This window comes from Cariama cristata, unplaced genomic scaffold (assembly GCF_000690535.1).
Source record: "Cariama cristata isolate BGI_N322 unplaced genomic scaffold, ASM69053v1 scaffold14420, whole genome shotgun sequence".
NCBI classification, from domain to species: Eukaryota; Metazoa; Chordata; class Aves; order Cariamiformes; family Cariamidae; genus Cariama; species Cariama cristata.
Genome location: NW_009594183.1, coordinates 18992 through 43244, shown reverse-complemented (window position 1 = coordinate 43244; position 24253 = coordinate 18992). Strand labels below are relative to the sequence as shown.

The 24253-nt window shown below is 33.9% G+C and overlaps 1 protein-coding gene across 1 annotated transcript in view; it reads right to left on the bottom strand.

Annotated features, from left to right (window-relative positions):
• Positions 1-23609, bottom strand: part of STRN3 (striatin, calmodulin binding protein 3) — a 49472-nt gene extending 25863 nt beyond the window's left edge. The window contains exons 1-8 of the mRNA XM_009697134.1: positions 23509-23609; positions 18377-18450; positions 16815-16896; positions 16329-16508; positions 15684-15816; positions 13787-13928; positions 8682-8792; positions 1973-2113 (exon numbers count right to left, since the gene is read on the bottom strand). Of these exons, the coding sequence (XP_009695436.1) occupies positions 1973-2113; positions 8682-8792; positions 13787-13928; positions 15684-15816; positions 16329-16508; positions 16815-16896; positions 18377-18450; positions 23509-23537 (892 nt within the window). The 5' untranslated portion in view covers positions 23538-23609. The remainder of the gene's footprint in view (positions 1-1972; positions 2114-8681; positions 8793-13786; positions 13929-15683; positions 15817-16328; positions 16509-16814; positions 16897-18376; positions 18451-23508) is intronic.
• Between the last annotated feature and the right edge of the window lie 644 nt (positions 23610-24253).

Below are 24253 nucleotides of genomic sequence, written 5' to 3'. Positions count from 1 at the left end.
ATACACTTGCAAGAACATTATGGCTTGGTAACATTCATGAGCATAGGCTAGTGCGTCCCAGCAAGAAAGCCTAAAGTTGTCTGCAAAAAACTTAGCTTTTTAAAACACAGCTGAATAAATGGTTGAGCAAAATCTGCATTTTATGATAATGAAGTATTTGGCCTTGTTAACAAAAGACAGGCCTAGAAGGTTTGCTTGCAGCTTTGCACCATTCAGTACAGACAAAAACTCTAAAAGTCACGTAGCATTCAGGACAGAATTTCTGATCAAACAGCAAAATTCATACCCTAATGTTCAAGTTTAAAATTACCAGATATGATGGTAGAGAGATTCATACTACTACTCTTAATGAATAAAGCCCCAACTATACTGATATGCTGAAAACATATGAACACATTAAATAGCACATTAAAAACACTGAAGGCACAGTTTATTTGAAAATAGCGTGGACAATCTTTATTTAAAGTGTAGTACAGTGTTTGTGCTACGGGAACCATGCAATAAAAGTCAGTCCCTCTCAAACTCAAATCTAGCATCTGTTTCTTCAGAAAGTTTGTTTTGTCCAACATTATTTTAGATTTTAAGTCTCTAAAAGAGACAACAGCTATATGGCCTGTCCTAAACAATGAACATCTGTGTTCCTTTGCACAACATGTATGGTCTAAGAAAAATAGCCTAAGACAGACTAAGGGAACTGTAACTGTAGGGTCACATGCCCTTAATACCTTAACAAGGCTAAAAGGCAACCTAAAGCATGTAAATACTAAACCTAAATACAACCTAAATGTACATCCACAAGTTTTAGCAAGTGGAACTTCACCAGTACGTTTTTCAATTGCACTCAACAGATAAATTTGATACTGGTTCATCTTCAAGTTGTAAATGAAAATGACGACAAAAGGGAAGGCAGTAAAAGAAGAGGTGGGAAGACAAACACTTTTGTAAAATAATAGTTTGGGAGAACAACAAAACAACCTTCTTGCAAAATTTCTGTTTTTCTGCTTGCCTGGTGACAGGCATTTGAAGGGGTGGGGGATGAAGGAAGAACAGGAGAACCAACAGATTATCAAGATTAGTAACAACACAAATTCTTTCTACTTCTGGTATAGCTGGCACCATGCCAGGGCTTATGGGTCAGAGATCATCATAAAGGAGTCAAATATTAGATGTGGTACTTCAAGACATGGTTTAGTAGACATGGTGGCATCAGGTATACGTTTGGACTTGATGATCTTTGAGGTCTCTTCCAACCATAATGATTCTATGATTCTATGAAATCTGAATTGAGTATTTTGAATTAATATGTTCTGAGTAGAGGACAATTTACATAATGGTATTCTAATCTCAAAGTTACTACAAGCAAAGTCATTCCTTTAAAACAAAAAACTTAAAGCTGAATACAAGACTTTGGACTATTTAGATAATAGTTTGCTACTAACTTCCATTGCTTAAGATAATCCTGAAATTAAAACCAATACTTTGTAAAGAAGTATATAGTGGTTTTGTACACTTGTGTATATAAACCATGAGAATTTTTTAAAAAGAGAACATTAAACTTGAGGAAAAGAGAAAAATTATTCTCATAATTTAAATAACCACTTTTAAATTTCACTTTAAAATGCAAACTGTGTAACAAATGCAAATACTCACCTTTTTTCCCCTCAAATAACTCCCTATTTGTAAAAGATTTTGCTAACAGGGGTTCTGCAAACAGGGACTTAATAGTGAAAAGTTTCATACACACTGCTGTACATAAAGTTGTTTAAAGATACTTATGAAATAATGGTGAGCTACAATAAGCCACAGAAACTCAAGCCATATTCTCACAAAACCATTTGGGAAGAACTGCAAATAAAATAATAATGTGGCAATCTGCAATCGCATTAAGCTTTATAGAGGGGACAGTAAATTACAGTGTGTGCTTTCTAAAAGAAATCTCCTGAAATATAATAAGTAGCTGAATTTTTTGTACCTTCCTCTGCTCTTGCACCTTCATGATCAGTCATTCTAGAAGAGGGTGACCTAGATTGATTAATGATTCCTGAAGGGATGTGGGGTATCTCATCATCGCCCAGATCAGCTATCATGTCGTGAAGTTTTGTCCTGTTGACTCCTGTAAATTAACGTCAGCAGCAAATATTCATTTGATTGCTACCGCTTGACTTGACTGAAGTCTAAAAATCCATTGAACTAATTAAACAAGAATAATTAGTGATGGGACCTCCTTAAAATAAATACAATGCTTTGTTTCTGTCTTTGTATATTAATAAAATTGATCTTTTGGAAATCAAAAGAAGGAGTTAATACATAAAATCTGAAAACTACATGCAAACAGTTTTAATTCACTAAATCAAAGAGTAACTCCTTTGTGTTCTGTAGATCTATTCTACAATTTCCTGTAGGAGAGAGAAAAAAAAAATCATCCTGCAGCCCTACTGAGAAGTCAAGCCAAATATTAAAAGAACATTAACTATTAAATAAAATACTTACGAATTAAACATTTGCTAATAATATTACACAACTTTAACTATACTAAACAATTTAACACTGAAAAACAGAGTACAAATAAAAAATAAGCTTAAAAAAATGAGGAAAAAAGTACAGAAAACTCATAATGGGGGTGCAACGAACAATTAACTTTCCCTGCTTTTGAATGGTATTTAAATTGTGTAAAGTGTTTATTAAACACAAGAGCAAGAATGCTTCCACCACTGTATGAAACTGCAGATGTATATACCCTTATTATACCAGTATGCCTCCAGAACCAAAGCATACTGAATTATATGTGCATTAAATTAATGATGCAGACACTAGCAAACAAGAATAGTATGTTACAATTTATTTTTTAAAAACAATTAATAAATTCTTTCCTGCTTCCACCTTACTGCTTGCATGTCAAAAAGTCAAGCTTCAATCATAAAGCAAAATTTCAGTGACAGAATCTCTTTAAAGAAAACAACCCAAAATTATGCAAGACATAACCAGTTTTTAATCAATAAGAGTCCTTTCTGTGACTGTAGGCAGTTATACTGTTTAACATTTAAAATAAAATACCCATCACCCTGCAGCCAAAAACTATGCTTCTAAACTTTCTAAAATATAAGAGCTTATTATCTTTAAAATGGCATATTTGAACTTAAAATTAATTTTCAAATATGTCCCTTTTTTAGTAAAGTAAGCATTAGGAAACAATTTCTTATACTCTCAGGTGACATGTACCACTTCCATTAAAAAAAGGGAATTGAAACTATAACAAAGCCTTTACTCTCAAAAAAGTAAAGAATAAACACTATAACTACAGATGACTTATGAAGAGCAGAACTATTCATTTAAACAGTTACATACTAAAACACATCCTTTCAAACAATATCTAATCATTTTGATTTTTAGATGTCACTGACAAAAAAATGGTTAAAACTGTTGTGTTCAAAAGTAAGCATCCATCAATAACTGAATTCTCTGGAGTTAATGGAGAATCCTCTGGAGACACAGATGACAATGAAGAAAATTTCTGGAAGTAGAATCATAGCAAAAGTATACCATGCATACTCCAAGAGCGATGCTATATAACTATTCTCATTAATACTTGCAAAACATTTTCATTTTGCCAAATAATACATAACTCTCTATACTTTTTGTGTGTGTGCTTTTGATATTTTCTTTTTTTCTTTAATGGAATACTTAATATTCCAATTAAATCTACGAAGGTTGCTGCCCAGAAGTTGTTTGAGAATAAAAATGGCTTCCAAAAGTTTCCCTTATGCAATAGAATAGATTTCTTGAGTGGTTAAGGTTCATTTCACTCTCATGTAGAAGTGAGTCTAGAAACCTGTGATTTCAGCTAATGAAGTGAGTGTAAAAAAATAAAAATGAGGAATGCCTCTTTAGCACCAACATTTATTTTCTAACAGCCACTAGACTGATAGGATTTAATTTCAAAGGTACAATACTTAATTGCAGTCAGCTGATGAGACCTCATCTAAAAAAAGTCATTCTTAAAATGACCAGGTCTCTACCATATAGACCATAAAGCTTGCTTTTGACTTTATTCCAGTTGGCCATCAGCCAGCCACCTATGGTGGCCACCAGCAGAATCATTCTTGAAGATATTATAGAGCAATCAATTAATGACATGATAAAAGTCACGACTGGTGCCCTAAATTGCCTACTTTAATATACACTTTGCTTTCCAGAAAACCCATTTGTCTTCTCCATTTTGATATGCATGAATTGTTCAACACATGGATGGAAAATGACAAAAATGGCTTATTAACTCTTACTCACATCCAAACTGAAAGCATCTTCTGGAGGTTCTTTCACACCAAACATATGGGCATGAGAAGTTTGTCTCAGAGCAGACTCAGAAGTAACTAGAACTAGCCGCCCTGCTCTGCTACCTTGAACCAGCCAGTCATTTAGCATGTCACTGATTTGGGGACTGTCAGCCTCGTCTTTTCATGTTTTGCAGCATGTTTAGTCACTTCTTGTCCTTCAGACATAACCTCAGAACACCCCTCCGCCCATCATACAAGATAGAGAAATTTCTTTCTGAAGTTTACAAAAGAGCAGCTGCTGTTCCCAACAACTTCTCTGTATTTCATGCTGAAAAATGTCAATAGTCAAGATTCTGCCAACACCACAGAAGACTGCACAGATCTCTGCTTTCAAATAAGCGCAAGTCCACCGTCATACAATTGCTGAAGTATTTTAAATGTTACAAAGAGATTTTTAAGAATAAGAATGTGCTGTCTCTGCATAAGCAGCTATGTTCAAGGCACAAACTGGATGACTACGTTTTATCCTCAAGAAAAGACTAGGGGGAAAAAAAATAAATAAAATCAACAAACATAAACCTGTTAGGAACAAAAGCAAAACACCTATAATCCCATCTCACTACATCCTCCTTCAGAGATCAAATGTGAAAAAGGTAATTGAATAGTCAGTGCTGAAAAGTTTTAGTCTGAGAAGCCATAAACAGATTTCTATTAGCTCCAAGATGTAATAACATAAGTCTGAATATAACACAGGGATCCTTCTATATCAATAGGTAATGGTAATGAAGATGGTAAAATCCAAATCTGTTTTCATGCCTATCAACTACTACACCGTATTTCCAGAAATCAAGTATAGCAAAGTGAATGGGACAGATACTGGTACATAAATACAGAACAATTAGACTGAGATAAAAGAACAGGAAAGTAAAAAACAAGAAAAGTTCCTTGAAACTAAGGAAAATCGGTAAAAGGATCTTGATTTTAACAGTGACGTACACATATGATTTAAGATGTGAAAACTATCTTTCAAATTGCTGAGAACACATTACACTGACCTGATAGTATGAAATGAGATATGCATCATCTCCACTATTATATTCTGAAAAAGTGACAGGTTGTATCTGAAAAAGAGTCATCCCCTGATTTACCTGCTAAAACTGATATTATCAAGCTTGGTCAAGCAACTGGCCTTAAATTCAGCATATTACTGTCAAAGGTAAGCCTGGTTTTGCAGAAATCAAACCTAGCTCCTTATCTATTTATTACGATGAAATCCAGAGTAGGTTGTGGTTGGTTTGTGGTGGTTTTTTGTTTGGTTTGGGGTTTTTGGGTGTGTTTTTGTTGGTTTTGTTTGTGTGTGTTTGTTTGGTTTTTTTTAATAGACGAACTCTTCAATAAACAGGGTTTGGGTTATTTTACAGCTGATAATATAAAGGCAATTAAAGTGTGCGGTGGTTTTTGTTTTGTTTAAAGATCCTTTCATAAGGAAGTAGTATTTCCATATAACATGGTGACTATCATGACAGAAAAAAATCCCAAACAAAAAAAAAACAACAAAAAAAGAGTATTACATTATAAAAACATACGTGCTGACAGAAGATGACCTAAATTAAGGTGTTCCACCCAAACCAAAACATATGAATGCAGACTACAGAAGTATCAAAATAGAATCAAACCTACTTCTGTTCACTTATTTATTTCTACATTTGGAATGAAAGTTACCATACCTGGGCCAAGGCTATGAAGACCCTGTTATGAAGACAGCAGTCTAAATGCAGATTATGGTAGTCACTAGACGCATATTCAACAAAAGAATCTGTTAGAATGTGTGCCCTATTACGCTGTCCTCAAAGGACTGCAAGAAGTGAAAGTCAATGCACGTTTATTTGATCTTTATGATGGTATATATACTGCCATGCAGATAAATTCTGATAAAAGTCTGACAATACACAGAAGAGTAAAGTAAGAGATGAATATTCAGAATGAAGTTCACAAATGATCAGACACGATCAGGAATAAAGAAGGCCTTTGACATTATTTTCAGTCTCAGAATGTTAAAAAAGCTGAGAACAAAAGTCTATGAATCAAATAAACAGAACTTAAATAAACCTGCCCAACCTTAAATGCATACTTTTACTGCGTGTGGAGTTCTCACTCAGTTAGCTCAGTCATTTAGAGGCCAATTTTTAATCAGAAACTATTATTATCAATGTGCCACAAGTGCAGAATCCCACAAACTACCCTGTGAGACTACCTAAATGAGCTCAGAGTTTCCCAAAGGAGAATTTAAACTTAAAATCCAAAACACTAAACAGTGACTTACTTGACGTTGCAGCATTGTGAGAGTTTTCTCCTGAACATTCTCTTACGTGAATATAAGCAGGTTTCAAAACTACTTTAGATGAAGAAAATACTCCTTTAAGTTTTGATAGTGGAACACACATTGTCAAAAGACAATATACATCAAATAGTAATTGATGGGTAACATGTCATGCATTTATGGTACAAAACTTAATGTTAGACCATTTGCAGCAACAGCAGGAAAGTGGACAGGAAGGAAAGTTTTGACAATAATGTTGCAAAGTTTTAAATCATTCAGCGGGACATTTCAGATAAAATAATTACTATTTATTTTAAATTATGGTCACAGCCAATTTAATGAGCAATGTAGACGACTAAAATGCCAATTTTTGACAAAGCAGTTACTTTTGATGGGTGAGAATTATGCTTCTCTTATGGAAATTTTAAGATTTACAGACACAAAACCAAAAAGATGATTGAAATTCTTGATTGCACAGCAGCAAAGGAAGCAGTAAGTGCAGGAAAGAGAAATCTTTTCTAGACAAGTCAAAGTAATTCCACTAAAACAAATTTGGAGGCCCGAGAAGTTTTTTTTCATACCATTTATAATCCTAGAATAAACATGACTTGTCCTGTTTTATAGCTGCTTACCTCGCACAAGCCAGAAAGCAGAAACTAACTGGTGTGGTGGGTGTGAAAAGAGTAGAATTAAAACAAAAGTATAGTTTCAAGAACTTTCTGTACACGATAACCTAAAGATGTAATTTTTGAGAGAGAAATATAAAACCCCCCTAAACAATGTCTTTTCCCCAGAATTAAAAACATTTGCTGTTATTTTTGCAGCCACTATGCTTCCAAAGTCTAAAATGTGAAATAAGAAAATTTCAAATAAAACATACCCATTTTAGTATCGAAACGAAGTTTCTAACCCTACAACGTAGTTAATGTGAATTTAGTGTCAACTGCTGATTTACATAAATGAGGATACTCATTAGCATCCAGATTACTACTGTAAGTTCTAATCAAACCAAAGACTAGGTAAAAATCTTTACTTCAAAGATTTTATATTTGTGTGTGTGCACATTTAAGCCATGCAAAATTGCTGAAGAGACAATCAACATGCACTAACTCAATTTTAATATGTTAGATGTTAAAAAGTAATTTCAGATCTTCATAATTACAGAATTTTTCATGAAGTGCTATATTTTAATTATCACTTAATTTAGTTAGTACATATTCACAGTGTTTCAAATTGTGGAAAAAAAAATGTTACTAAATATCTCCAGAAACTGTTATAATATACTTTCAAAAAATAAAAACACTGCAATCAAGGGAGCTTCTCTAGAGTGACATTGATTGCATAACACTTTGTCCACTAAGAGCTTTGTATAGTTGATGACATAAGTTACAAAAGCATTTCTACCAGGTACTTCTATATTGAAGTTTGGTTTAACTTACATAGTTCAAATAGGTCAACTGGTCTGAAAACTCTTACAGAGTAAAGAGGTGTCAATCAAAATGTGGTAACTGCAGAGGAAAGTCAAGGGCACCATAAAAAAAAGATTATATCCTAAATAAAGCCACAAAAAAGAGTTCATATTTACATTACAAGCAATTTTTTATTCTCATTGCCTTAGACTGTAAAACTAATTACAAACCCATAAATAGCAATTATAGCTTGATTCAAGCTCATGTTAAAAAAACAAAAAACCCAACAACCTCCCCCCAACCGTACCATAGTATTATAGTTTAAGAAGCAGATAAAGTTAAATCTTTCAAAAACTTCTCAGAGTAGGAATATCCTCAAAATGCAAGTTGTTTGTTATTTCTACACTCACATTTCAAAGCATTTAGCTCTCTACCTATTTAACCTTAAATTTTTATGTGTTTTCAACATTTCTTATCTAGGAAATGTCTGTGAAAGGTTTTGACATATTCACATTCAGCAGGTAGAAAGTTAAAGTTGGTTGCCCCCGTTACAGAAAATGATGCTTAATGAAAAAAAAAAAAAACAAACAACACAAAAACAGAACTTGTGAGAAAAAATGTCTTCTATATAGATAGGCAAAAAAGTGTTGCATTACAAGATTCAGAATCTGCACTTACTCTTTACCCCTTTCTTCCCCTTTCGTTCCTTCTTGTACTGTTCCTTCAGTTTACTTATTAGTCCCTGGTCTACATCCCAAACCTCAGCAGTTGGGGACAGGTCATCTTTGTCTACATGCAGCATATCATTAAAAGAAAAAAAATCAGCAATTGGCAATGCAAGCTGTTGGTGATTTACTATCATAGCTGTACAAGAGCATTAATAAAAGTTCTTAATTAATCTTTACTTTAAAGGTGCAGTCTCAGTTTTAAGTTTACAAAATACTAAGTCTCATTTCATACAGTTTTCCAAGGGACTGTATACCAGTTACACATTTGAAAATTGTATGTTAATTTGTTACTAAGCAGCAAACAAATTAAGCTTCATAAATAACTGTTTATGTTAGCTACTTCAAAACACACAAGAATTCATTGGTGTTCAGAAACGATTACTGCATCTTTAGAAAGACAGTGTTAAGAAATTATTCAGCCAGTGTTGAATAAGCAAATAAAAGTATTCATGCTATATCTCTCATGAAAATGCAAGCTGAGTAAGTCAGTGCCAGTTTATTCATGAAGACCACCATGCATCCTCTCGCACTCATTCTACATGCACAAGAATGAAACGTTGGTCCTACGTATAACCAGAGAAACGAGTCTATAAATACAGCTTTTTACATAAAGATGAAGTAATATGTAGAAGTGAATAAATTGACATCCCACTGCATTCCAGCAATAAATTACAATTAGCAGAAATACAACATTCCACAGTAGTTTCAGAAGACATGTCTTTTTTTGTTTGACAAATACTGCAGAGTTAATTATTTTCCAAGAAAATCAAGTCTCCACTTTCCTAAACTATCCATCTCAAACATTTCTGGAAACAGAGAATTAGTAAAAGGATAAACTTGTTTCTAAGACAAGGTAAATGTAACATTTGCAGAAGCACTTTTGCTAGTAGACAACTAGGCAGTAACCAAACTTGGTTTGTGTGCCAGTTAAGCTAATGTTCTCAAATTCTTTAGGCATAAATTAAGAAAAGTAAGTTCCTCAGTTCCCAACTTCCAATCATACCTACAATATCAGTGTTTCCGTAAAACAGCAACTTTTGAAGTCATAACCATTACAGTCATAAAAGTGCACAAGAAGAGACATTCACAGCAGAAACAAAGAAACATGCATTTAGGATGCAAATCAGCAGGAGTTATTCCAAGTACATGTTTCATGACAAAACATGACAACAAATGAGAAGATACCCTAGGACACTGATGCATCTACCATCATTCAAATAGGGCTGATCAATGATAAAGAGAAACAATCTTGATCAAAGAGGTGGAATACAGAAACTGCAAAGGTGGTGAAGCCATGAAATGGGCAGCATAAGTAACATGTCTAGTCTGTGCTCTATACTAGAAGTTTAGAAAACGTCTGTAGATGGCACAACAAACAGGGCATTAAGTATCAAGACAATGAATTTGAAGGAACTAGGCTCATTCAGTCAACGGAAAACAGGAAAAACGTAAGCCTGCAAACATAGATACTCAAAAACAATGCTATCAGCTGCTGAAACATAGGTTGTAAATAGAAAACTAGATAAAACACTAATTCTGATTAACCAGAGAGGCTGTGAAATGAATTTCAATGAAGACTTTTAGGAAAGCCCAGCAGTGTTTCTCTCTGGTATGCTTAGACACACTTAGCTATTTCAGAAAAGAGCCATGTAACTAGAAGACTTCCATAATTCTCTCCCTAGTAGTGAACTTCCTCAAATTGCCTGCAGTCTTTATAACCCACATTAAACTGACATCAGGACAGTGCAGAGGATCCAGGATGTCCACTAGCCAATACCATTTAGTGGTAGGAGGTTGTTTTTTCTGCCACCCAGAATCCTAGGCAGTCAGTCATTCTCTGACTCATGGTCCATCTGTAAACAGAACTTTTGTGTTTCATGGAGAGGAGAAATTCAGTGATGAACATGTAGTTAGTCATCGAAATCGTAAGGAGAACAAAAAGACTACATAATATGTAACATCTGTAATACACAACATAATATATAACAATATGTATTTATTCCTGTTTGCTTAAGCAAACAGAAATTCTATACGCATCTTTTTCTTGATGATACTATATTACCACAGGGCATTTATAATTTTTTAATCTAAAAATGTACATTTCTTAGTGTGCTGCACACTATTTAACACTATTTGAATTTGCTCATCTTTCACTATTTTGAAGCTAAGGTGTTCTTAAGTAAAACATGTCACATGACAGGACACTTTAAATCACAATGTTTGAAAATAATTTAAGACTCAAAGTATATTAAATGAGGCACTTCCAAAAAAAGAATGTGTTCATAAAAACCCGTACTATAGCAAGGGAAAGAAACAACCCAAACTTCCACACTCAGTGGCTGGTTTACAGAACTCTCCAACAGCAAAAATCTAACTATCAAATTTAGTGATTAAATATTTTGGCATATCTGAAGTTAGACCTACAGATAATACTCTGACAATTAAGTATGGAAAGTTGTAATAAAGCAAGGCTAGACAATAGGTTTACAGCCTAAACGTCAGAAGTTTGGTTTCCAGATACTAAATCAAAGCATTGAAGAAATACACATGTAAACATTAACGTTTTTCCAGAGAACCTAAATCTTCGCAAGAGTAAGAACTGATAGAAGGATGCCAATGACAGGAAAACTAAAACAGGAAGAAAAAAAAAGCTGAGAAGGAATCAGAACAGAGCAACCATTTACACTATGAAGAAAAATATGAATTTTAACTGAAATACTGAAGTTGATGGTTGATGCAATTGTTTAGAAAGTAATGGCAAGTATTTATTTAAGTGAAGTTGCCCCTCAAAAAGAAATTAATAAAAGGCTGGACCTGGAGATTTCAAGTAACAACTGTTTCACAGAGTTCAAAATAATGTGACAGGCTAAAATAGATTGGTTTAGGCAATGTATTATTTTACTTTAGAAGGCATTTAAGTGGGACAATATTTTAAATATTATTTTTGATAGCTAATAAAGCAGCATTGTCTTTAAATATTTCAAATTTACACACTGATCTTTAAAAGGGTGACACTTAACCCCAAGACCTGATAGACTGTATCCTTAAACATCCATTTGAAAGAACAGCTGTACTACAATCAGTGACATACTATGAAAACAGGATTGCTACTACAGCATTGGAAGTATGTCTTCTGACTCATTTAAATAGTAAGTTAGTACAAAATATGCAAGAAATTTACGGATATTGTCTTCATACGGCAAAACATAGAACACATACTTTTTAAGATGAAAGCAGGTTTATGTTTATTTCCTTCTCCCACTGCCTTGCCTCAGACATGAGTGCTTTGGTAACAATGGAATTACTGCAGTTAAACCAGTTGTCACAAAAAAGCTGTCACAAGTGTGTACAAACTCCTAAAATGCTCTGCCTCACTTTTGATATGGGTTCACTTAAACTGTAATAAAAGACATTCAAACTCCTCTCTGAAAAGTGTGGTGGGTCAATTTGATTTTTAAAATAGATTTTTAGATTTTATTTTATTTTTAGGTTTGGGACAGCAACTGAGCTACTGAAAAACAAGTTTGAAAAATTTTAACTTGCAAAGTCAGCACTGCAAATCAGAATCCCCTGTTCTGGGTAACTACCTGAGAAGATGACAGAGGTTAACAGGCTGGAAAGTAATCTTGGAAAGCAACGTCTGGGAATTTCAGCAGACAAGCTAGTTCAGTAAGTTTCAGCAGTCTGCTCTGAAAAAATGGATAAATCTTTGACTGCATGAGTTACAGAATTAAGCTGTCTTTCCTTCTACATACAACAGTGGTAAGACTGATGCTAGAACCAGAACTTTCTGCATCACTATACATTTGACGGGATGTTGCAAACAAAGTCAAAACCTTGGCTTCAGGACCTATGAGACATACCAAGAGATTTGCCTGTTTGGCTAAATAGAAAGATGACCATGAAACTAACCAAATAACATCGCCTTCAAAGCAGAACAACACCAAGCAACTAAAATGCTTCTAAAAACAAATAGGTATTACCAAAACTAAAGGTAACAGTTTGTTTGGTTTCATCTTCCAACTAGAAATAAGACTGAGTTTTAAAAATAAAGGTGACTAACCCTTTGATACCAATTTCCAGGAAAGAATGGTTTCTAACCCTTGGTATCTTCAAAATCAAGACTGGATGACCTTCCTGGAAGATGTGCCAGCACTTTGATTTCTGTAGATCTTTATATTCTCTTTGCTTACCACAGTGTTTATCTAAGCATGACAAATTCATTGTCTCAATGCCATAAAATGGTCAAAGAAGATGATCTAGCAGCACTTTTTGGCCTGACAATGAAAGACTTACCGTATGTAACCACAAAATTGCTTGTACCACAGTTCAGAAACGAAGAGGGTCAATTTCCCATTTCAAGGCAGATGTGAATTACTTGGTTCATTATTCTTTTTCCTACCCAAATCCTCTCCCTCTTTCAATTTCTTCTTTTGAAACATGTAGGCTCCAGGAGTTTGTTTCACAATAAAATTAAGTCAAAGTATGCTAAGTAGGTTACTAATTTGATATCTACTCTAAAATTAAGAAATAAAAAGTTGGGACAGTACAAAAGTATTTTTTTGATTCTACTAATGCAAGCCACATTAGCAATAACATCTAAAAATCTCAGCCAGAAAACCTAAATATACTAATTGCCCATTTTTAAAAGTACACCAAAGAAATTATTTTAACTTCAGCACAAAAAGTTTAAAGCTCCTAATCAGAAACACATGGGGAAAGAAAAAATCTAGATCTGAAAGGAAATTTAATTCAGGTATAAAAACATTCAGAATCTTAGCCTTTCCTAGTTGAGAAAGAAAATACTCTCCTTTTTTAGTTTTGGAATCAAAACCAAAATCTGAAACAAATGTAACTATAATTGTATTTGTGGCAGCTACAACAACATATACGTATATATGAAAGTTCCAGCACCCAATACGATATTATCTAAACATCAGTATTTGATCACCACAATCATCCACACATCCACACCATCTTAGTAGGTACTGCAATTCTTATTACTATTACGGGCAAGTATTACTTTATTTCTAAACGCTTTTGTGAGCATCTTACCCCACTCTGTTCCATCTCCTGAACTTCGAGCTTCTCCAGCTCCCTCACCATCTTCAGCTGTCACTAAAAAATCAAATTCTTTCAAAGCTTCTTCAGTATCGGGGTCATCTGTAAGGTCAGCAGCTAAACCTTCATTACCAATCTGCAAGCAGATAAACATTTTTCAGCATTTGAATCATGAACATATTTTCTACTCAAATACTTAGGTTAGAAGTGATATAGATTACTCTCACTGAGTACTTGGTTGCAGGGGAAAACATTTTTCAACATGAAATGTAGAAAAAGACACTTGGATATAGCCAGATCTAGAGCTGCTTATTAAAAAAGAAAGAATGCAGTGTAGTCTAGTGATCACTAGGAAATGAAAATAATAACAACACTAGGTTTAGCAACAAAAACTAATCCCATACATCTCAGTCTTCATTTTTTAAGAGACATCAATTGGGAAAATTTTGTTGATTTTCTTGCAATATCAATAGCTCTGCAGAGAAGCTTTACAAACAAACTGTTTTCTACTGGTCCAGAAGTCTTTTTTCCTTTTTGCTTTCCAGTTCTATTTCAGTGTTACGCATAAGCTTGGAAAATACAGTGTTTTCAGAAAAGTGTCTTTTTACTGGTTCTACCACACCTTTCACTGTAAACAAAACAAACAACCCCTCTATCAAGGCATCAGTGAAAAGTCTTTTTTCATTCTGCAGGTGAAGAAAATTTCCACATGGGGTTATGTTTCTATGTTTTGCAAAATATTCTTACACTTTTGCAGAAAGGGACAATTTTTAAACAGGTAACTATAAATGATTCTTCTGCCTTTTATAAAAAACAAGCTTTGTCAAGAGTCAAAAAAATGAGTTTAACGTCTTCATATGTGCTTGGATATTTACTTTCCTTTACTTCCTTATTTACTTCACTTAAAATACATTTTAATTTTCAAAAATATTTTAAAAATAACTTATTGATAGAAAAATACATAATCTTTTTATCAGACTATCTACTGTCTTAGAAAAAAAAGATTCAACCAAGTGCTTGATTAATCTATTTACCAGAAGTACATGTTAATAGCAAAGCTATGGTGGAAAACCCTTCCTGACAAGTCAAACTGGGAGACTAAGACTTGCGTCAAGCTGAGCTAATGCTGCTAGCTATTTAAGAAAATTCAATGCAGCCAGAGGGATCATCATGCTACAGAATACTCTACTGAGCAAAAAGTAATAGAACTGTCAGTACAATGTTCATAAAACAACTTTTTTACAAAAAAGAAACCCCAATGACAGGGAAACTCTTCCAGTACAGGAGAAAAAACTAAAAAGGGACTGGTAATACAGGCTATCCTACCTAGAAAGCTGCTCACAGAATGGAAAACTAAAGAGGAAAAATCAGAACAAAACTTAATTGAACCTTAAACAGAAGGTTACTGGAGACAAGTCTATGCTAGGCCCTTAACTTATTTAGTAAAAAGCTGCATGAAAGGAAGAATTAAACACGTATTTGACATGGAACTGATTTTTTTTTTTTGCCATTAGATAACTTGGTTTCTTCTAAGCAATTGTGCCTACCTTCACCAAAATTCAGAAAGGATGCACATTGTATTGTGCTAAATTTGCCTCAAAGGGACTCAAAGCATGCAGAGAAGCTGAGAAGGCCAAATCTGTTCTCTCAGCAATTAATTCACATTTGTAAACAGCCTGGTTGGCTGTTTTTAAGTTTTCAAGGTAATATATTAACCAAACCACCAAATTTACTAATAATGCATCTGCGTACAATCCATTCAGATAACAAAGGTACAATAAGAAACATTTTAACATGACACATTTACAATAATCTGGAAGGAAAATATTTTTCTTATTTTTTAAAGGGGATTCCAGATCTCTATAAAAAAAATTAAAAATATATCCTTTACTTTGTGTTTCTTATTTATCCGGTGCTTTTCTTTTCCTTCTGCAATATCTTCTATCATGTCACTCTCTTCTTCTTCATCACTATCATCCGCGCTTTCTAAGAAGTTAAATGTTTCGAGAACATCACCAGAATTCCTACATAAATAAAAACATTGAGAGAATTAGTTTTACTTGCTGAAGAGATTTTAGAAGATTAATCAGATTAAATGCAATTGCTACCTAACAGCTTAAGAGCTTTAAAACTAGCAAAACAGCAAGAAATGGTTGTATGAAGAAGTTTCTACAGCTGCCCAATTCCTTATTATAAAAGCACCACTCAACAGAATCTTTCCTTAAAATAACAACTCCAAAGTGGTTATATGACATAAATTCAACATCAATACACTGTATATTTTCCTATATATAATATATATGTATCATATATATTGTGATATATATGTATACTATACCTTTCTGTTTGTAATATAGATACCTATGTTCCTAAGTATAATCAATTTTTCAGTGAAGTTCATAATCATTTGTAGTCAGCTACACTCACAGGTGTTCAGAGACTCTGGAGTTGAAAGTTCAATGTAAACTGACCAATACATATTAATGACTAAGTAAAACATACTTCAATTTTATGCATTTCTTATCTCTTCACTTACCTTTTGATTTCCTGTCCCTTTTGTTTTGATGAAGGAGATTCACCCCCATTGAGGATCTGTTCCAAGTTCTTTGTTTCTACTGAACCATTTGGTTCTGAATTGGAGAGCCCAAGCAAAGACCTTACCCGCTGGGAGCGTACATCCAGTATTGTATCTGTATAACCTACTTCCTGAAGATACCTAGATGAATTAAGAGAAGAAAGAAAGAGGAAAGCATATTTGAGGGAAAAGGAAAGAAATTAGTATTGACTGTTAAAAATGAATGCCACTATTATATCATCCATGGAAAAATAAGCTTTATCGCTACCCATCTCTTATGGAAAACCTTACTCTATAGTGCTTGAAGCTCAAGACTACAAAGTCCTGAAAAATTAACTACTATTTGCCCACCTCAATTACTATTGTTTCATAGAGTAAGCATATATACAGTTCCTCATACTTCAGGGAAAAGCTTGAATACACCAGTATTCGAATAATGTTACTTACTGTCTCAGCAACTGTCTGCCTTGCTTCCAGGTCAACTGGCTATTTTGAGGTACTGCAGGAACCTCCGTATCTTTGGTTTCTTCTGAAAGATACAGCGTCATAGTTGCGTGGGTTTTTTAGTTTGGGTGGTTTTGTGTTTTGTTTTGGTTTGGGTTTTTATGATCAATTTACTTTTTACAAGATACCAATGAAACTAAAAGAAAATCTTAAATTAAGTTTTAAATTAGATGCAGTCTTATGCAGTGTTTTTTAATTAAAATTTTTCTTTTTTCTAATTCTTTGCTGAAGCATCAAGCAAATAACAGAACAGAATCAGTTAAAAAATCCTGACGCCTTACATGCAGAAAAGGAACTAGAAAAATATTTAACTTGTACACAGAAGAAAACCTTGCCCTGACCAGCTGAAGTGTTACTTCTAAGAAAACAGATTACACCTCTTTCACAAAGCAGAGATGCTTAGAAAGCAACATGGAAAATATAGTTAAAATAAGAGAAGCAATGACATATATCAGCATTTGGAGAAAACAAACATGTCAAGTTTAACACAAATTCCATCAGTTTACTATCAACAATTAAAATCTAGACCCACTGCACTTTTACTATGGCAGAGACTATAAAACATAGTACAAACTAATAGTTCAAGGATTTTAACATCTAACTTATACTGCTTTTAAACACATACAAAAAATCCCATCCAATAAGAAATAAGAATCATAATCTCTAGTTTCATCCAGGTATAAAAGTACCCAAAATGTGGCACTTCCAAAGCAGAAGAAAACAAAACAAACAAAACCAAAAAGGAGCAGGGGGGAATGGGGATAGAAATCTGTAGACCACAATTTCAGGGCACATTACACACATATGGGCCAAAAGTGCAACCTCCCAAAGACCTACATTTCAAGAGAAGCCACATGCAATTCTGCTCATTAAATAGTCCAATGTTGTTATGAAAAATCCTTTCTTCTATCTGCAATACTGTGAAGAGCAGAACTGTTAGAATCAATTTTATATCTACATCACAAAATCAGATGCAGTCCAGAGTACCAATAAGGATAGCCTAGGAGAAAAAAAATCAGACTTTTTTCCTTGATTTAAGATAAAAACAGAAGTTCAACATTTTTTCCAGGCCAATGCAGTAAAATTTTTTTTTCCTCATTCTTTAAAAACCTAGCAACCTATAAAAGCATCAAAAACCAACAGTATTTAAGTTTATTCTGCACTTACACTTTCCTTCTGGATGGATGGTACAATAGCAAAAAAATAAGTCCTTCAAGAAAGGGTACTTTAAGAAATAATGAGAAGCAGTAGCTAACTAAGGAATTGTGTAATCTTATGTAAAGCTTTCTTCAACATTCAGAGCTCTTTAAAAAAGGAAAGGTGAATTAATCTTGATTTTCAGATTAAATATATTTATCCAATACCAAACATTTACTAGACATCTTCTCTATAACACACCTAAGGGAAGGCGGGTGGAAGACTGAAAGCTGCAATACATTGAACAGCGCACATCTAAAATTTGTATGAACAAATTATACTAAAACAGGCTATTGTAAAAAAGTTACCTGATTCAAAAGTTGGCATTTTCAAGTCACCTTGATTCAATTCTGTGCCATATTTTAATTTATGATATTTTGCCCTGAAAAGGTATGCAAATGTTTAACAAATTAGCATACAATGCTTTTATGAACTCAAAACATTCTACTATTCCCATTTAAAACAATTATACTAACACAATACAATTCATCCAAATAAAACTGTTCTGATAATTACTGCATCATACAATTATTTCTAGTCCTTCAAGAACACAGTTTTGAGATAATCTTTATACAATTATTCACAATTATCAAATAACTACAGATGAGAGTTTAGTATGTTTTCCAAGAACGTGTTTTTTTCTTTCCATATGTGTCAGCTACTAAGAGAACCTTTCAAAAACCAGTAGGTTCAACTATTTAGTAGGGATTATTTTTTCAGTTGTAGCACTGTCATAGCTAGTCAATTGCACTACAATGAATGAACTTCACATTTGGAATTCTTGCCTATTTGCCACCTTCAATTTCCACTTCAATTTCTCTCCTGCTCTGTCTTTGCTTACAATAGAGATCTTTCCCTCTGAACACCCGTGTTAGAGTGCTAGTTTCCCTCATCACATGTATTCCCTTACTGATTTTCTCTTCATCATTGACTGGAGGCTTAGCTTCCAATTCCTGCTCAGTCCACCTATGCAAACGTGCCTCGCTCCTTTCCATCTCCTGCTCTCTGATCCCCTAACCTCTCCTTCTCCATCACTTTTAAAAAAATTGGTCTCCGTGATACTATTTCCATGCAGGTAAGCATGAGCCTTCCAAATCTTATTCTCTACCCAAGCTGCCTATCAAAATGTCTTCAGCTCCCTTTACCTCCAGGAATACCACACGAACTACTTAGACCTATATCCTGGAATTCTCTGATGTTATCATAGACCTTTCACAGTTCAACTTTTGCCTCATAAAACCTTTGCAAAGATAGTCAAAATCTCAGGGAAAAGAACTCTAGATATTCTGCTGTAAAGCAAAAGTGAAAGATCTCTGTAAAAACATTAGCAGCCACATTTTAAAGAAGTTTCTACAAAATACAGCTGTCTTCATAATTTTAGTTTTAACGTTTGACCAAAGTTTTAAGAATAACTGAACCGTATCTAGCTCCCACCAATTTTAAAGACTCCTCTCAAATATGAAACTTCAAAAAAAGATACACAATGGAACCCATGCTGGACAAAACCAAGGATTTCTAACAAATCTTCTCAAATGGCTAAGCCACTACTGCAAGTTTTTCCAAATCTGAAGGTAAAAGTTCATCTCAAGTGCTGCCTGATATATTTGATGGTATAGAGGATTTTCTTCTAAATTACAGAAGTTTCTGCTAAAATTGCAATTGGGAACAGTCAGTAGATGGCACTATTGACCCTTTATGGTAAGATAAAACCCTGCATTTCATAGCAATTACACTGTAACCGAAAAATTTTAAGGCTCCTGAAGACTAGGTATTTGTGTGACCTGAATCTGCCTGAGTGTCAATTAAATAGAATCATAACCTTTTAATTATTTGTGAATATGTTCATATTTCAGCTGTGCACTAGTAAGATTGCCTACCCTAGGTGTTCTCTTTAAATTGAGACACAAAGCTTTGTTCCACATTGTAATAAGGCAGTGTTCCACCAAGCTTTCCAGATAAAGTGTACATACTATTATTTATATGCCCTATAAAGTACTTTACCATTTGGGGGTAAAAAACAAAAACAACCACAATGAAAATAATTAAGAAACTATGACGTTAAATAAAGGTGACAAAATGTTTCTGCTCAATTCATATGTGAAGCTAATAAAGCACTGTAATTGAAAAGCCAATATAAATCTGTTCAATTTAGAGCTGTGGCAAATACTATTTAGGGGCAATTGTTCCATTTTGGAGCTATAATTTCAAAACATTAAAATTCTGCTTTAATTGCTCATTAGAGAAGATAATGATATATCTGATCTAAAATTATAGCAATGACTAGCCACTACAAATAAGCCAAAACATCGCTGCATGTAATGAGATCAATTATGTCTTTCACATAACATCTGATGCTCAACTTGAATTTTACAGTAAGAAATTAATCTTATTTAACTCCAATAAACTATATGTTTGCACAGGTATTCCTCTCCATATTGTCACACAAACAAGGGTAAATATTACATATCTTAAAAATCACTAACAAGCTACAGTGTTGTTGACAAGTCAGTGATGTTACTCCCCCGGTACCAACATTACTCAGTTACCACACAGTAACTGAATTCTACAAGAGGCGTCTTTTGAATTCTTTGAGCACTGACTTGCTATTCTTCTAAGGTTAGGCTTCCATGAGTAAAAAAGTAAGGAGAAACAATGCCCTAAGTTGGTTTAACTGGTTGCTGTTATTTAACTGCTGAATCCTACCACTCAGTTGCAAGGATACAAGCCAGCTCCAGTCCAAACCCCATGAAGTCAAAATATAGCCACAGTTTTATGACCTCAGCAAGTCTTATTAACAAAGCACAGCACTATGCTAATGAAGCTTGCAGTAGAATGGCTCAGAGTACACAACAGAAGCAATCTGGCTAGGTCTTCAAAGCACCATAAAGGAATATACACTAGCTACAAACAAAAAATCCCATATATATACATACATAATTGGTACTACCAAAATATTTAAGGACATTAAAATTATAAACAACATTTTACTTCTCTAAAACATTATCACACATTGCACACACACTTAGAGATAAATACTATAAATATCAAACTGTTTTGTAACTACTACTGCATTTTATTTAATCATACACACTGATGTTCTGTTTCATACCCTTTTTCTGAGAAATCACGACAGTCACCATCGTCTGAATGAGTTTGTTTCTGACTCCCTATAATCTGATGTTTCACTGCATGAAACTTTTTGACAGCATCAGGGAGTCAGCAACAAGAGGAGGAGAAAGGGGGTCAGGGGAATCAAGTGCAACACTGAAAATTTCTGTTAACAATTTTCAGACCCGAAATTCTCAGAATCTATTTTGGGGCTGGTTTCTTTTCATTAGTTGTGATTCTTCACTCAGAGGAACAATGGCAAAAAAACCAAAACATCTATTATACTGAAGTCTTCATCCAGTGCAACAACCAAGAAACTAACATACTATCATTCTTGGATGATTTACTGACAAGTCAGTACCTCCTTGCTTTCCTTACTCAATCCATCATACTTTTGCAATTAGATCCCCTCAAACTACTGGGTATTTGTAGCAAAAAAATAACAGAAAACTTCCTCATTGCCTCCCACACATTCACCAATCAACCCCAGGGTTTCAGTTCCTGTTTTTAGCAACCTTCATGAGAATTGTGGCTGGGACTTAAGCAAGGATTTTCCTCTTGAAAATTATGCAGTGTTGGCTGGTGTCCACTAGCCGCAAGAACTAAAGCAAACAGTATCTTTCTGCTGTTGTGTTTCTGTTGTACATATGTTTACAAGTTTCTTGCGCATCAGGTGAATTTTTGCATTTCATGAAAAGTCAAACTATAAAGGCAGCTGCATTTCAGGAGAAAGCAGAAATAAGGTTTCACCAATGCCATTCATCTTCAAATTCTGCATTCTGTTATGTGATGTCTTTACACTCCAGCTGTAATTAACTGCCTCTGATTTATCTCAACAAGTAGGCAATCTTCACAGCCTTCTGGCGTGCATTTGCAGAAAGTCTCTGCGCAGCACACAGAGAGTTTATTATTGTCAAAACCAAAATGTCTTCCTTCAACTTCAGAAAGCTACTTACACCCAAGACACTTGGGTCTGCCATAACAGCATATTGTTCCTTTGATATGTTCAATGTTCTTTAAAGGAATAGTAAACACACCCCAACACTTTGCATATTTTTAATCTGCCTTGAATCCAGAGTGACTTACACATTACCTGTATGATACACCAATGTAACTTTTAGTCTTACACTGGTTGGAAATCTTGACTTACTTTCCATTTCAAGGACAGGGCCGAATGAAGAAATAGATACTTTCTGCCTGTTACTTCACCAGACAATATATGATGTGCTGATACGGCTTTCTGTATGAATATACATTGTTTTCTGAAGCACCTGTATACTGGACACTTCACACAGAGGTATGCAGCCATCCTTGCCAAAACATTAGTTGTTAACATGAAACCAAGTAATCCAAGTTACTTCCGTACTAGTCACTTATAGTAATAATTCATAATGAAAAATATATTTAGACACACTTATTCTTGGACAATTAACTTTAAAATGTCCAGGTGAAGCCTCACTACACTTTGCTACAAAACTGTAAGTTTAGTCTGGCAGGAATGTTCCCCTTAAATCAAAATAAACAAACAAAGGTTACCTACATTGTTGCCTGATCCTCAAGGTGTTTACACTGTTGGATTGAGCTACTTTTTAAGAGCAAGATAAAATTAAATATAAGAATTGAGTCCACTGCTGAAAGTACAGGCACATGACAAGATTATTTTCCTAGTGTTTTTGCAAAATTAACTACTAATTTTGGTCAAATGAAATAACCAGGTAACAGAAGAGTACGTAGGTTTGAAGGACATCAGCATGCACAGACTGAATGGAATTTTAATTTTTTAAAGCATTAAATTAATGCTACAGAAAATGCACCTACTAAGACTAGAAATTGTAGCATCTACCACATGAAAAAACAATACTTCAAAATGTATTACTAACTTTTAAAGGATTCCATTCTGCCACAAAATACAGTTTGCATCATGCAACACATAAAACAGCTGTATGGAATCAAGAGAACAATATTTCTCATCCTTTCAGTTTAATACCACAGAAGAGCAAGTAAAGGTACAGTAATAAGGTATAAACATTTTTGGAGCTTTTATTCTTACTTAGCATACCAATTCTTCTAACTTAGAAAAGGGAAACTGTCCAATGTGAACTTTGTATGTTTAAGACATGAGTCCAAGCAATTTGAAAATTATGGAACTTTTTATTATAGCAGACACTAAAGTTTATCAGAAAACAAAGTGTGAAGATGACCAACATAAAGACATTTTACATAAAGGAACACAGAATTGTCTAGTAAATACAGTTTACATAACGTGATGGAATTCCTTTTAGTCTGTAAAGTCGTCCAGGTCAGATAAAAGCTGAAAAATTTGTGTACCTACCTTTCTTGTTTTAATGCATATTCTAACATTTTTATTCTTCTCACTAAATCTTTCTTCAAATTTTCTTGACCCTTTCTTTCCCCTTGTAAAAATGCTATCCGAGCCTGAAAACACACAAATAAAAAAAAAAAAAAGGATTTTATTCCATTCTGTTCCCATAACAAAGCAATGAAGTCTGGTTTGGAAGGAAAAAGAGGAAAAAAAAAAAAGAAGAAACTGGTTTGTATTAATCATTTCAGTCAGTCATTAAGAACAAAAATATTTCTGCCCTAAAGACTGAGTATTATTTTCTGTTCATAAAAGTTGGGGTTTTTGCCTTGAAATAAGGTTATTAAGGTTAGTATAGTAACTCTAAAAGAAGGCACAAACAGCAATCACATTAAATATTTTAATATATGCACACATTTTTGTCCTTATGGCATTGTTAGCATAAATTCTATTATGCTATTATACATTTTCTTCCAAAGCCATATTAAAATAGGTACACAGCATACTTTTAAGCAATTTAGTTTTTAATGCCAGTATACTGAACAGATTAAGAAATGGTTACATGACTTCAAATACAGAATTTACAAATCCATTATACTGGAAACAACTATATTTATGGATTCACATTTTACTTACTACTGAAGACAGCTGAAGGTTAGAATATCAAGGGACAATTGGTTTTAGTGTGCTGTTCTATATAGAGAAAAAGAATGCTTTTTTTTTTTTTTAAGTATCATATTACCCACCTAACTTACAA